The sequence below is a fragment of the Carettochelys insculpta genome, chromosome 5 (genome assembly GCF_033958435.1).
Source record: "Carettochelys insculpta isolate YL-2023 chromosome 5, ASM3395843v1, whole genome shotgun sequence".
NCBI classification, from domain to species: Eukaryota; Metazoa; Chordata; order Testudines; family Carettochelyidae; genus Carettochelys; species Carettochelys insculpta.
In genome coordinates this window covers 63,137,994-63,153,383 of record NC_134141.1, presented here as the reverse complement: position 1 = coordinate 63,153,383, position 15,390 = coordinate 63,137,994, and the positions used below count along the sequence as shown (strand labels likewise).

The 15,390-nt window shown below is 41.4% G+C and overlaps 1 protein-coding gene across 3 annotated transcripts in view; it reads right to left on the bottom strand.

The window, feature by feature from the left end:
* Nucleotides 1–115: 115 nt before the first annotated feature.
* EPB41L4A (erythrocyte membrane protein band 4.1 like 4A) overlaps nt 116–15,390 on the bottom strand; it is a 224,375-nt gene continuing 209,100 nt past the window's right edge. The window contains exons 20-24 of one of the 3 annotated variants that reach the window (XM_074995228.1): nt 13,538–13,585; nt 11,308–11,376; nt 10,375–10,485; nt 6,840–6,921; nt 116–2,382 (exon numbers count right to left, since the gene is read on the bottom strand). In XM_074995228.1, coding sequence (XP_074851329.1) covers nt 2,254–2,382; nt 6,840–6,921; nt 10,375–10,485; nt 11,308–11,376; nt 13,538–13,585 — 439 coding nt within the window. In that variant the 3' untranslated portion in view covers nt 116–2,253. The other 2 variants (XM_074995229.1, XM_074995231.1) reach the window with 2 other exon arrangements.

The window sequence follows — 15,390 nt, the reverse complement described above, 5'->3', positions numbered from 1 at the left end:
AACTGGTGCCACAATGCATTGCATGGGGAATTGTGGTATGATGGGCTTTCTAGCTGAGCCATATTTCCCATGATGCAGCACTCTCCTTTTAGTGAATAGAGAGGAGTTGAGAAGAGGGAAGAATAAAAATATAAGGCTCCTGAACAATATTATCATGGGGGTACTGTGGTGTGGCTTTTTTTTTTTTTTTTTGCTTTGTCTGCCACCCACTATTTAAGGAAAGTAGGCATTTGTCAAACATACCTTACTTGAAACCAGAATATTTCATTGAAAAACAGTTCAGATGGAAAATTTTGACCAGCCTGTCATGACTTTAAAACAAATTTAGCATTTCCTTTTTAAAGAGGCTAATGGGTGATCTTAGCAAGTATAGATCACTATCATTGCATTAGCATGAAAAAAACAGGAGACCTAATCCCACAAGTGATTCTGCACATTTGGGAATCCCATCAAGGTTTATATTTAAAGAACTACTTCCAACACTAGGGCTTTAGAGGTAAAATAATTAATTGACCTTAATTTGATAAAGACTAAGGCTACACCTGCACTACCATTGAAGATCGACCTGCTTAGGGTTGATCTTCCAGGGTTTCATTTCACGCATGTTTGAAATTATGCTCCCAGGGGTCAACGTCAACTACTGTACTCCTTGCAAGAGGCAAGAAATAAGGAAGGTTGAAGGGAGAAACACTACTGTCAACCTTCAGCTGTGTGGACATACATGGAAGACAACTGTGGATAAACTGATTTTAGCTATGCAGTTGGCATAACTAAAATCGTATAGCAGCAGTTGACTTCTGAGTCTAGTGTAGCCATAGCCTAGCATGACTTCTAAGAGTAATCTGCCTCTTTAACGAGCAGGAATTTTTACAAAAGAAAAGAGAATTGCTGAACACAAGGGAGCTCTGTACCTTGAAAGCTTTTCTTTTACCAACAGAATTGGTCCAGTAAATATTACTTCCATCACCTTGTCTTTTGATAAATTAATTAGTCTTTCCCGAGGTTTCTGATGAGTCCACGCTCAGGAGATAATTTGGTAAGTGTTATCAATTCAAACCGATTTAAACAATAGCATGGAAGAGTAGTGCTGAATAGCCATTTATCAATATGGAAGAGAAGACATTCTGAGCAAACAGTGGGAGAACAAGACATTACACTATTTTACAAAAGTAATGTAGAGTAAAAGGTGCCACTATATAATTCAATGATGGTGTCTTCACTTTGCATATTCTATTCAGTTTTAGTCATCTCAGAAATGAGTGAGCAGACAAAATGGTCCAGAGAATGGTACTACAAATTATTGGAGGATTTTGTACAGAGCTGCTTAAAATGACTAGGTCAGTGAATCCTGCACCAAAAAAACACCAATTCTGTTAGCCAGCCCCATCTTATGTAGCCACTTTGAAGTGTTTCCAAGGTTTATAGTACAGTTTCCTTCAGCCAGTATTCAAAGTTTTTATGCACTGGACAATCTTATTAAAATAGCTCTGAGTCACTGAAGACATTTTTGATGCAGTTTTTAAGGGACAAGATTTAGAGGAGATATGGTAGGGGTATATAAAATAATACTACAGAGAAAGCTAATCAAGTCCTGTCGTCATAACAAGAAGATATTTAAAAGGCAACATTTAAAATGGGTGAAAGGACATCCATTTGCACATGACAATGCCACAAGATACAATTGTGGCAATTAATCTGAGATCTAAACAGGGATTCAACATATAAACAAGAACAGTGCCTGCAGTTACCTTAGGCTGAAATAAACGTAAGAGCTATCATGCTTCAGAGTACATGACAATCATAAGATGATGTCGGGAAGACAATTCCTCACTATATAGTATTGCACAATTGGCTAAGTATATAATTAGGGTTTTACCCCTTCCTCTGAAACATCTGGTCTTGGCCGCTTGGAGACCAAGTTTGATCTACTGTGACAGTTCATCTGTTCTTCTTTTGGAAATATAGAATCTTCAGATTGTTGAATTTTATTAAGACTTCCTTTCAACTGCAGCCTCTAACCAGTCAACTTCTTTGTAATCACCTAAGCAATTGTAACTTACCAGTGATGAAAAGTGATTGCTCTTCAGAGAAAGCATGTTAGAATTTTACATTTAAGGAAATTGCCACCACTCCAGTTTACATTTTTCTTTTTTTCTTATTCCAAACAAAACATTTTCCAGCTAGAGCATAGTACTTGTTATGTAATTCCCAATTTCAAAAGGAACAGAATCCATTTATTCTTGGTTTCAGCAATCAAGTCTCTAACTTGAGGCGTGATGCATGTACAGTTTTTATTGTCTTTGCACTGTGTCTTCCATCCAGGCTGTTAGTAGATACCTGAGGTTTTTCTTCTATCAGGCTATCTTTGGACCCATTTCGTCTCTGAGGAAAACAAAACAAAAATAAAAAATGCACTGTTGGAAATATAAAAGAATTAAATATTACGTCCATTATTTCTTCTTTTGCTACAGGCTTAGCCTCAGTCCTGCACTAGGAGCTGCTACTCCATAGCTGTATGGAGTCCTGTTGGAGTGTTCACAAGCACAGGGATCAAGCATGGGCTCCGTAGGCAGGACTGGGACTTGTATTAAAGAGACACCTGGTTGAATTATATAAATGCTGTGATGTTTCTTTGTACAATGACTCCAAGACAACAAAGTGAATTATTACAGTAGAGGCAATAACCAGATATAAATAACCCATCCATATTTAATAAAATGTGGTAGGTATTTGCTTACTTCAAAGATAGGTGACTTGTACACTAAAGCTGTTGCAACTCTGATTTCCTTCCGTTTACTAGCACAGAGAGAATATTTGCATTTCGTTTCCCTTTCCATTTCTCCCTACTTCTGCCAGCCCCCCTGTTGCAGACCCATTATGTGCTTGTGCCTGCTGGTCTGGTCCCTTCCCTCTCCTTGATCTGTTTTCCTTGCCGTTGTTTGGGTTGATAATTTATGTTCAGCACATATCAATATCAAATAATTTGGTATTTGGCCAGTTACTAAAAACACACATTTGTTAGCTATAAATCACCCAACTGTGCATGTTTAGTTGATGTGGGACACCACAGTGGTAATAATCCTTTCCATATTCAAACCAAACACTCTAAAATGAGAATATAAACAAAACATGCACAATTCCTGAGTATGCAAAAAATAAATCTAAAGTTCATTACTCCTTGAGGATGTAATCCAACAAAGCTAATACCCTGTGAAGAATTCATACTTTGCACTGAACTATTCTGAATTCATTCATTTTGAACATTGTTTAGCCAGACAGAGCCAATTCATGTCAAGGTGTCTCTGTCTCTCAACTGGTAATAGATACATGCCTGGAATCTGTTTGGCATTTAGTGCTTAGATATGTGAATGCTTGTGTATTGCCACATGCTTTAATGTCACTTGTAGTATCTGTACTCCATATTGCATTGTTAGAGTGAATGTAGTGGGGTCTTCCGTGATTGTATTAATTGCCGTACAACAGAGGGAGATTAATGTGAAGAGCTACTATTCTCATTTGTTTTAACTTTCAGAATCTTAGGGAAAGTCTATTACATGTCGAAGTGCTCTGACTTAGCTTTCTAATAATTTCATTTGCCTAACTGAACCATCCATTTGATAGTGAAGATGAATTATTTTCTTACTGTAAATGTTTAAGTTTAAAAAGTCTAACACTTTTACCATTCACTGAATATGCTGTGTCAGAACTTCCTCCTGACAACAGCAACAAAACACCATGAATCACACAAAACAACCTAAAGTCAGGTAAGAAATGGTTTGCCAGAGAAGCAAAAGGCTTACTAATCCACTCAAAAAATCAAGTCAACTACACTTACACTATCAGAGTAGCAGAGCTTTCCATAAGTTACTAGAAATAATTGAGCGTTGCTGAAAAAAATCTCAACACACTGACCCAGGCACAGACAGTGACTGGCAATCCCAAAGGAAGTGACTGCTACCTTTCTCAGGACCACCAATGTAGATAGAAGCCAACCTGATATTTTTCCCTGGTTCACTTAAAGGAATACCAAAGTACATAATTAACATTAGATTTTTCTAAATAAAACTGTTGATGGTTTTTAGGACATCAGTTGCCCTTTGTGAAAGGAAATGCTGGGATAACATGACACATAACCTACCACTTCTTCAGCAAGATCTAAATATGCTTTACAAAAAGGATCATGAACTAGATCTCGAAACATCTAGTAAGGAGGATAATTGGCCCCATAGTAGAGGGGGAAACTAAGTCATGCTCCCTGTTGCATAACGTGTTTGGCAAAGAAAGGAAACCACAACTGCTTTTTCTCTGGCATTTTAACCATTATTCTCTCAATGATTATACCTTTCAGGGTAATACTGTCACAACCAATGCCATCAAAGCAAACTGCTTTGCTGTGAGCTTCCTAGAAAAATTACTTTTAGAAGTACCAATATTTTGAAATTGAAACCAAGAAAAAATAACTCTGATCGGACAGACTGCCTGCCTCTCAGTTGTTACTGTATAGATGTCATCTTTGGGGCCCTGGAGCACACTGGCTGGGAAGTTTTAATATCTTTGTATTGGGAGAGGTCCACCATCATCACTGCTGCAAGTCTGCCATGTCACTTTCTCATGAGGGAAAACAGAAACAAAAGCTCACAGGTTCTTCCTATGGTATGAGTTTGTTTTGGACATTCAGGAATTTCAAAGATTTTAAGCTTTTATAGTGTATTTAAGATGTTTACATCACAAACACCCATACACAGTCCTTCCTCAGAAGGCAACATGTCTCCATATAGGGAGTTTGGTTCACGTGAACAGCTGTCCTAATAAAATATCAGAGCTCTCAAGCGATTAAAAAAATCATGATTAATCACACTGTTGAACAATAAGATGAATACTTGCTACTCCTGTCTTTCCCCACTCCATTTGTTCAAACTTTTTAGAACACAATACAACCCCAAGCAGAAACCAGCCCCGCAGGGGGAAGTTTCAGAGTGTGGGTGAACTGCAAACAGGGACTGAGACTGGAGACACTGGCAACTAAAACCATAAAGAGTGGCGTGCTTCCCAAAGATATTTTTCAAAGTTTTACATTAGCACGTCTTTAAAACACAAGCCCCTCCCAAGAAGCAAGTAAGGCAAGGCGCTTTTGAAAAATCAGCCAAGGCATCAACCCTGTTACTCCAAAAACTGGCTAGTCTCAAATCCTACCTGAAGGGTGAAGGTACAGCACAGCAATCCCCCACAATGCCTAATGACACAGGTTGCACCTCTCTTATCCGGCATACTTGAGACCTGACAGGTCCTGAACAAGACAATTGGCTGGATAAGGGGAGGTGTAGGGCTTCTGCAAGGCAGACAGACCTGGGATCCAGGGCTGCTACAACCCAGCCTACAGACCACCTCCTGAGCCCAGGCAGTCATGGGGCTCCAGCCAGCTCCTGCCCTGATGACTGCCATGGGATAGGTGGGGGCTCCAGCTCCCAGCCCAGCAGCAGCCTCCCGGCCCCTGCTGCTGCAGGGCTGGTAGGGGCACCTGCCCCCATCCCCTGCACTGCTGCGGAGCTGGCAGGGGCTTCAGCTCCCATCTACTGCACTGGAGCTCTGGCACCCCCCGCACCACATTGCAAGAAAGATGGAAGAAAAAATGTGCAAGAGACAGGGAAAAGCAAGGCACACAAAGAGGGCAGAGATTAAAAAAATGAAAACAACATGAAATCAAAGAGTGGAGAGAATTAAAGGCCGCAAGACAAGGATCAGCCTGAATATGAATGAGCATTGTTATTGACCTCCAGCTTTGAAGTCGGCTGTCAATTAACACGTTAATATGCGTTGATTTTTTTAACTTGTTAATTCTGCCCCACTTTAATCATAGGTGTTAATTAGTGTTAATTGACAGCCCTATAAAATATGCTGCAATTTTTCATTCTGAGAAGAGGTCCACTAGTAAGGTGAGGATGTGCCAGATGTGCTGAAAAACAAGAGCTCAAAAATACTAAGCTAGAAGGGAGGGATGTGTAGCGAAGTCAAAATGGCTACCTTCGGGCAGCACCTGCTAATCTTTTCCAAATTCGAAGAACTATCTATCAGAAGAGCATTCTGGGAAAACTTCTTTTGTGATGTGCTCTCTCTCTCAAATCCAAGTGGAGAAACGGCACTGCAATTTTTACCTTAGTTCAAAAGTTGATTTTACTTAGGTGGTGGTCTGTGCAAATTTGATTCTTTATGAGAATTGCCCCAGTTGATCCCTGTTGTATTGAGGTAGGAACAGGCCCCAGAAACTGGAAACGTCTTCCAAATAACAAAAAGCAGGTAATGGCAAGTGTACATTATGATATTCAATGTATCTACACTAATTTTATATTTGAGCAGGTATTTTTACATCATTTAAAGCTTCATGTCTCTTGGAGATCTCAGTAAGTTCTACTACTAATGGAAAGCAAAAGATCAAATCTTAGATATATTTTCCCCATGAAATATTATTTGTAGATAATTCCACTAGGAAAATACTCTAAGGTCATAGACCTTAAAGCCAGAAGGGTTCAACATGATCATCTACTCTGACGTCTTGCACATTGCCAGCCACAGAACCTCACCCAGCCTTTGGCATAGTTTTCAAAGTCCTGAAATTGTGATTTAAAGATGTCAAATTACAGAGAATTCACCATTTACACTAATTTAAACCTGCAGCTGACCAATGCCCCATGCTGCAGAAGAAGGCAAAAAAGGGGTCTCTGCCAATCTCAGCTGAAGGAAAATTCCTTCCCAACCCCAAATACAGCAGTCAGTTAGGTCCTGAACGTGTGGGCAAAACTCCCCAGCAAGACATTTGGTAAAGAAGCCACGCAATTACCAACCTGTTGTGAAGCCGGAATGCTAGGACCCTGAGAATCTGAGGACCGTGTCACAGGCAGTGGAGGGACAAGATCTGTTTTTGCACTGGGAAAAAAAAAAGAGATTGCAAGAGTTCAATGACTTGTAAAAGAAAAAAAACAACGTACACTGAAAAAGCCTGCAATTCACTTGTATTTTTCCCATTGTGTAATAACAAAGCCGGTCCTTACAATAAAACTTTCTTTGAAAGTGTTACAATCAACTATTATGAATCCAAAGAAAGAAACGTGCTGCTTTTTCCCCTGCCCCCCTTTCTTTTTTTTAAATATTAAGGGCAAATTCTGTGGTCTGCTGAAGAGTCAGAAATTCTCACCACCAGGGGAACTGGCATGGTGCCCTAACTTTGTGCAAGTCCTCAACAGAGAAAGGCCGCACAAGCGGATGACATTTCTGAGCTGTGCTCTTGTAGTAGCTGTCTGTATGCCTGCCGCACACACAGCTAGCGGATCTGTGGCTACACAGATATGCTTGACAAGACCCCTGCTGAAGCAGGACATTATCAAAGCCTTGCACCCGGGGGTTAGGATTTGCCTCAAAGTACTTTGCGTTGGTGATAGCTTCCCATATTAGTTCAACATGTCATGGGAACACCAGACGTACCAGCATCAAAAGGGTGAATATATTTTCCCGCGATTTATTTATTTTACTTGACAAATGAATTCTGTTTGTCAGCCTTTTCATTCACAATGAGATAAAGACAGAAATAAAGCCCATTTGAGTGACCACAAAACTTCAGCCTGGGAACAGTGTGATGGAGTTTAGTTAGTAAAGTCTCCACTACTGTAAAATAAGAATGAAATCTGTCTACTAAGTAACATAAAGAAACAAGTATAATCAAATGCTGTTTGAAGTGTTCATTCCAGAATGAGAGACCAGGGAGGTGAGATAACATCTTCTATTGGATCAATTCCAACTCAAGCTTTGGCACTCAAAGATGACCTGAAGATCAGCTCTGTATAGTTTAAAATGGGCGTCCACCCCATGGAGCCTTTTCATCCAGCCTGTGCCTCCAGCAGTGCTGCCATTTTTCTGGTGCGGCTCGTGCAGGCCCCGGCTCTGGCCGGCGCAACTCCTGCTGCTTCTGAGTTGGCAGTGGCTCTGGGAGATGGAAGGGGGGATTGGTTTAAAGCCAGGAACTGCAGATGCTTGGCTCTGTGGGAGGGAAAGGAGGATGGGGTTAAAGCGGAGGGTTGGGGCTGCCTGGCTCTGGAGGAGGGGAGGAGAACTGGGGATTTTGCATGTCTGAAAATTGTACGTACGATAGGGTCTCGCCATTCGTGAGTGCCACATTCGCAAATTCAATTCTTTGTGAGTGGCCTTGCTTCCCCGGAGCTCCAGAGCAGGCACATCAGCAGCCATCACTTCCTTAGGGCTCCAGGGCAGGAGCGCCGGCAACCACCGTTTCTCACACTGCTGCTTCCTGGGGCTCTGAGCTCTCCCTCCCACATTTGTGAAAATCACCAGGTTGAGCAACACTGGAGTAGAACTCAATTTAATTGGTTTAAGGGCCAGCAGGAGGGATCTGGCTGTTAGAGCAATTAAACTGAGTCCTGTTCTTTCAGCACAGCTGGGAGTTGCCCAGCCAAAATGTTTGGAGCTGTGTGGGGTTTAAGGCTGGGGGCGGTTTGGGGCTATTTTATGTTCAGCCTCCAGAGATGTAAAAAATCACCATGTGCCCTCCTCCCCCATGAAAAAAGGTTGGACAACCCTGGCTTAAAAGCTTGTTTCTTCCTCCAGTGGTTGGTCCAATGAAAGGTATTGCCTCACCCAGCTCATCTAAGTAGATTTTGCTGACTTGAAATGCAATTGAGAAAATCTTAAGTCTCCAAGTATATCTTGAAGATTTTCTGGGGAGGCTGGGTGCAGGAAAAGAGGGAGGGAATTGTGGAACAGTTCTCAGAGGCAAAATTTATCCCAGGAGGTGGAGGTTAGCACGGTGAGGATAGCTCTGCAACACTTGTAGTACTAGCCAGTGCCTTTAAGGCACACCTGAGTTGCAAAATAAGGAATAGCCCTTAACACAGACTAAGTGATCACCCCAAATTGTTGTTAGCCTTTCTGCTCCAACTGCTGAGCATTTCTCAATGCCCCCCTCCTTTTTATTTCATTTCTAAGTTACCTGGAAAGCGCAGTCTATTTCGGTTACCCAACACTGAAATATGATATGCGGGCCCTTTATAGGTGATGTATACGAGTTTCAAGCTTCCATTTCATTTCCATTAATTTACCTGTTCTGGAGATCCCAAACACAGAATCATGGGGTCCCCTAGAGAGTCCTGAGGCAGAAGCTCCTAAGCTGCTTGCTGTCATGTTGTAGTGCTGGGTGTCTGGCAGTTTATTTCCAGCCAGAAGACTGTGATTTAGGAATGCAGATGAGAAAGTCCAAAAATGTCTCCTGTGCATTTACAGGATGCCTCTCTGTTCAAAGAATAGCTAATCATTTGAACCTGTTGTCCCTTAACTACCATCAAGAATGAGAAAATACTTTTAATTATGCACATTTTCAGGAGTCCAATCTGGCAAAATTAGCCTCAGACTACAGGCACATGGAATCTCTTCTCCAATAAAGACTACTCCCAGTTCAGGAAGGGAAAGGTTCTCCATTCTAAAGCACACAGTATCTAATTAGATCTCAGTGGTAGACTCCCATAAAAGGAAGGAGTCTTCTACTCTTCCCAGTCCAGTCAGCAATGAATCCAACTGGGCACCACACATGGGTGTGGTGTTCTTTTCTAGACATTTACACAGGAGTTTGTAGGGTAGGATTATCACTGAGAGGTGGCCCAAATTACTGGCTTCTGGCTAGTCACTCCACTGAAGTTCATCCAGTCAAATAACATCCCCCTCAAAATATAATTAGAGACAGGATTCCTTTCCCCCCACACCCCAACAGCTAGCAGGTAGGAGGTAGCTGCTCTTCTTTGTTCATTTCTAGACACTTAAGCCTAGGAGCACAGCTAGAGCCCTTGTACCAACGATATACTGTGCCAGGGTATTCTCAGGGAGCTATTCCTGCCCTTTAAGGGCTTCATGCATCAGCCTTTTTTTTTCCCCTCCCTTCATAAAGGGATTTTATAATCAAATATTTGTCAGTGTCTTTCCAGCCACGCACAAATGAGCAGGTGTCTACTGGACCTCTTGAGATCTGCACTGCAGAAAATGGAGAAACTGACTCCGAAGGTGTATGTAGTGGAGAAAGTTAATTCACATGAACTCTCCTCCCGCAGTCACCTTGACAATCTACTGCTGAAGAGCTGGGTGTGTTCATTTTGGTTTCGGAAGCCTACTGCCCTGACTTTAGAACAGGTCCCCACTGAGTAAAACAAACATCCAAACTCCAGAAGGCTATGGGTGGCTTGTGCTTCACTGAGTTCTTCGCTCTGACAGGGTTACCTGAGCATTATGCCAACAATATAATCACATATGTGCTTCTACTAATTTATCTGTGAGCTCAGAGGAGCATCTGTGTTATATTAAAACCATCATGGCTCCACATACTTCACTTCAGACAGAACAGATCTCTCGCCATCAGAACACTGGGACCGCCGGTACTGCCGGTAGCTTCGAGGGGAATGTGAATGTCTAATACGGATTGGGTCACCTTGAGTCCTAAAGGAGAAACAAAATTCATAATAGCAGGTTAAAACACTAAAACTTTACACCAGAAAAGGAAATTAACTCTGAATTGTAAAATCCTCCTTTTTCCTGTTAAAAACAACAGATGGCCATTTGTGTTTATGGAATTCAAAAGACTGGCCCTTTCTTTGTGTGTTTGTACTTCAAACTTTACAGTTAAAGTTGCACAGTTCATTTTAACTGATACTCGTGTGCATGTTGGAGAACAAACTGTTTAATTAAAAATGGGAACAAATCAAGTCTGGGGAATTTTACCACCCTCATATTTTTTGCTCAAGGGTGCAGCTGAAGCACACTGTAAAGCAAACTCGGATTCCACCTCTGTCAGAAGCAGCAGCCCACACCACTACCCAATGGAATGAAATGAATGTCTGCTCTGAAGGGACCTGCTATGCGGTGGCAGCTACCTGCGATAAGAGGCATCACACTTGCCAAGCAGACACTTTAAAAAAGAATGAGAATAAAAAGGTAAATTTAAAAAATGGAAAAGGTTAGAAAATAAATTTTTCCAAGGCCTTTGTGAGTGTAATGTGAGGAATAAATATTGACATGGCAGAGTAGGAGAGGATGGCGATTTTGTTACATTTATGTTAATGGAAAGTAACCTACTTTAAAATTGATTAGAGTGTCTCTACCCTATTTGACCTACTCCATTCTGGATCCCCATTTTCTGAAGAGTTCAAAAAATAACAGATTATCAGGTGTTCTAGCCTCAGACAAGGTAGCGAGAGGCTCTGATGAAAGGCTGTTAAGCATACATACAGAAAATCCATATTTCATAATAAGAAAGCTCACTCTATTTTGGTGTATGGAATCTCTTTCAGCTGCTCTTCAGACAGGCCAGATGGATCCACAAGTTCCTTCCTGGACAGGATTACAAAAGGAAGATGAAATTCCAGAAGCTGCTAAATCCATACCAATTTATTCTTCCATTTTATTAGCCCACACGCACACATGATGCAATCCACCATTTACAGTCAAGCCCTGAGATACAATCACATCTGCTCTGATCCTAGTGACAGAGACTGAAAACTATAAGATCTCTACCAAACACTCATTAACCTGAATTACCTACTGGGAGAAGTAAAAAAACAAACTGACGGAGCCAGAGGAATACCCAGAAACCAACTACTCCATGATAGGCCCCAAAAAGTGAATAATATAACACCACTTGTCATTACCTACAGCCCCCAACTCAAACCACTGCAACCCATAATTAAAGACCTACAACCTATCCTAGACCATGATGCCACACTCCAGAAGGCCCTATGTGACAGGCCTGTTTTTTCCTATAGACAACTTCCCAACCTTTTGAGGATTCTCACCAGCAATGACAGGCTATACCACAATACTACTAATCCTGGAACTTTTCCTTGCAACAAGCCCCATTGCCAACTTCGTCCACATATCTGTTTTGGAGACACCATCACTGGACCTAACCATGGTTACTTAAAGAATCACAGGCCTATTCTCCTGTTCCTCAACTAACATCCTATGTGTCATCACCTGCCAACAATGTGCACACACCATGTATATAGGACAGGTTGCAAACACTCTTCGACAAAGAATGAATGCATACAGAGCAGACATCAAAAATCTCCAGATACACAAACCTGCCATCCAGCACTTTAATGGAGTGGGCCATTTTGTTAAAGACCTGAAAGTTTGTGTTCTACTGCAACAGGACTTTAACAGCAGCCTATAGAGGGAATGCTCAGAACTAACATTCATATTCAAATTCAACACATTAACACATGGTTGGATCAGGGATAGCAATTAACTGGCCCATTAAAAAGGCTTTTACATATTTTGATATTTGACCTCACTCTTAACTTCCAAACCCCTCTTGCCTCCCCCCACCGTCCCTCTGCTCTTCTGATTTGCCAACCTTTAAAACAATTTTTCTGATTTGTCAACCTTGATAACAATTTTTGGACCTCTGTGCTTTATATATTGAGTCCGTTCTGGTAAGGCTATGATCTGACGAACTGTGTCTGTCCCATGAAAACACATCATCTAATAAAGTATTTTGTTAGGTCTTTAAAGTGCTACATGACTGCTTTTTTGTTTGACAGAGTACAGACTAACACAGCTATCTCTCTGTCATTAGACCACAAAGATTTTCTGAAACAAGCTATATTCGGCATTCAAGTTATCTACATACTGACACATGAAAATTATTAAGAGGTGTGCTTAAAATCTCGATCACTTCCCTTTTGCATTGTCCCCTATTTCCCCACTCTTCATAGCTATGTCTAGACTGCGGGCTTCTGTTGACAGAAGTTTTGTCAAGAAAGCACACGTCCAGACTGCAAATCTGTCATTTGGGAGTGTTCTGTCAACATCCCAGTACACCTCGTTCAATGCAGAAGGAGGCACGTCTCGACAGAGGAGGTTTTTCTGACATTTAGCCCCATGTGGAGGGGCCAAATGTCAGAAAAGCCTCTCCTAACAACTGTTGCCAAAAGATATGCAAATGTGGTGTGCAGTTTCTGTATCTTTTGCTGACAGATCTCTTCAATCTACACATAGCCTATCTGTTCAAGTCTTTTCAGTTTCTATGATCTGCAGAGAAGGCACCATATCTTCACATGTCTGCAACTAGTGGAACACTTTGGAGTCTAGAGAGGAACATATCTTAACCTTCAATCAAATGCACTTGGCAATAGACAGATATAATAGATTTGAGGAGGCTTCATTCTCCTTTGGCCTGAGCATAGTGGATCTAACCCATTACCAACTCAGAATGGTAGTGTTTTACGTCCATGTTGCATGACTCAACTGACTAAACAAAGTGCAGAGCAGAAATGAATCTAGCCCAATAGCTGTCCTTCCTAAGTACAGGCACTGTATATCGTACTTCCAAATGCCACTAGCTCCAGCTATGTTCTGTCTTATCACTGTGCATTAAATCCAAATGATGAATATACCTAAAGACTAATTTCATTCTAGCAAAATGTTTTATCCAAATATTGGTTTTATAATTTACATGAAGAACTAAATGTTTCCAAGAAGCAATACTTACTGAATATGTTTCCATAACTCTTCCTTTGCTTGTACATCTGGGCTTCTCCTATAAACACCAATACACGCACACACACAAGTCAGATTTATGAAAATGTAGTATTACCACAGGGGCTGCAACAGACCTTTAATAATACATATCAAGCACAGGACTTATGCCAACTATAATCTGATGCTGACCTAAATGGAAAAATTTGCTATCTGGGATGAAGAATTAAACTTCACTCAAACTGAAAAGTCATTTCTGGAATAAAGGCTCAGTTAAATCACCAAGATCGTGTCTACACTAGCACACACCCGCCCTTTTGAAAGGGGGATGCTAATGAGACACATTGGGATATGCTAATGAGGAACTGCAATGAATATGCAGTGCCTCATTAGCATAATGACAACCACAGCACTTTGAAAGTGCCGCTTTTGATCATGCACAGCTCGTCTACACGGGGTCCTTTTTGAAAGGACCCTGCAAGCATCAGAATCCCCTTATTCCTATTTGGTGCCAGGTTTGTGTGGGGTAGGATCAGTCAAAGGTGGCTCCACCTTACTTCATCTTGTAATGAAGAAGGCTTTTGTTTTGGAGCGTTTTGTACACATTTTTGCTGAAGGTAAGAGGAAAAGAAATGGGCTATGTCTACACTAGCACCCCCCTTTTCAAATGGGGATGCTAATGAGGCACACTGGGATATGGTAATGAGGTGCTGCAATGAATAAGTCTTCTCAGTGTATGTCAACACTGCAGCTGGAAACAAGCCTATCAGCTATATATACAGACTAGTGCTACTGAGGCTCAAATCAGTGCTCTACAAATAGTTGTAAAGGGCTGTCCATTATGTGATGGGTGGTTTCTTCACTTTGCATGTTTGAGGTGTGTAACAGAGTATTACAACAAAGTAGATGGGTCTTGAAACTCACCACAAATGTGTTATATAAATTGTGGACAGCCTATATGGCTTGTGTGCCCCTGATAGCACCAGCCCCAGTTCGGTGCAAAGATTGTCTGGAGCTCAAGGGACTAGCCTCATATGGTGCTACAATGTCCACACAGTTATTTTTAGACCATCAGCACAAGCCCCACTATTATGAGTCTGTGAATTAGACTGGAAGGCATTGCAGTGTAGACATTCCCTTAGTTCTGGAGTTTAATTCACCCATTTGCAGAATCCACACGAGGCCTTTAACCACTTAAGGCCTGTGTAAAGGAAGGAACAGAGTGAGTGACCACGCAGGGGGATAGAACATATTCTGGAATGAAAGACTTTGAGCTAAGCTGCAGCAAGGAAGGTTTAGATTGGACATTAGGGAAGATACCTAACTGTCAGGGTGATTGATTACTGGAATCATTTGCCTAGAGTGGTTTTAGAATCTCAGTCATTAGAGATATTTAAGAACAGCTTAGATATAGTGCTTGGTACTGCCGTGAGGACAAAGAACTGTACTTGATGACCTCTAGGTCCCTTCCAGTTCTAGTATTCTATGATTCTGTTCAGTCCTAGTAGTTTATGTGGATCTAGATGCCTTGTGCAATTCTGATCACTATTCCCCTCTGTAAAACTGGAACAAACAGCAAGGGAAGAGATGCACTGGAGCCCCAGGGCCCTTTGCAGTTTGAGAGCAGAATTACAACTGAGTTCACTATAACAAAGCTTATTTCCCTCTGGCTTTGTGTGGGACATGTGATTCTGTACATTACTAAAGCCACATACAGGGAAAAAAAATTAATCTGTACATTGCTCAGGGTGAAATATATCCCCAAAATACAGGGAAATTTCACTCTACAACCAAAGCGAAGCACATGGCAAAGAATGTCTGAGTCACACTCACAGACATCTGTGAGTTAAAGAAAATACCATCCAG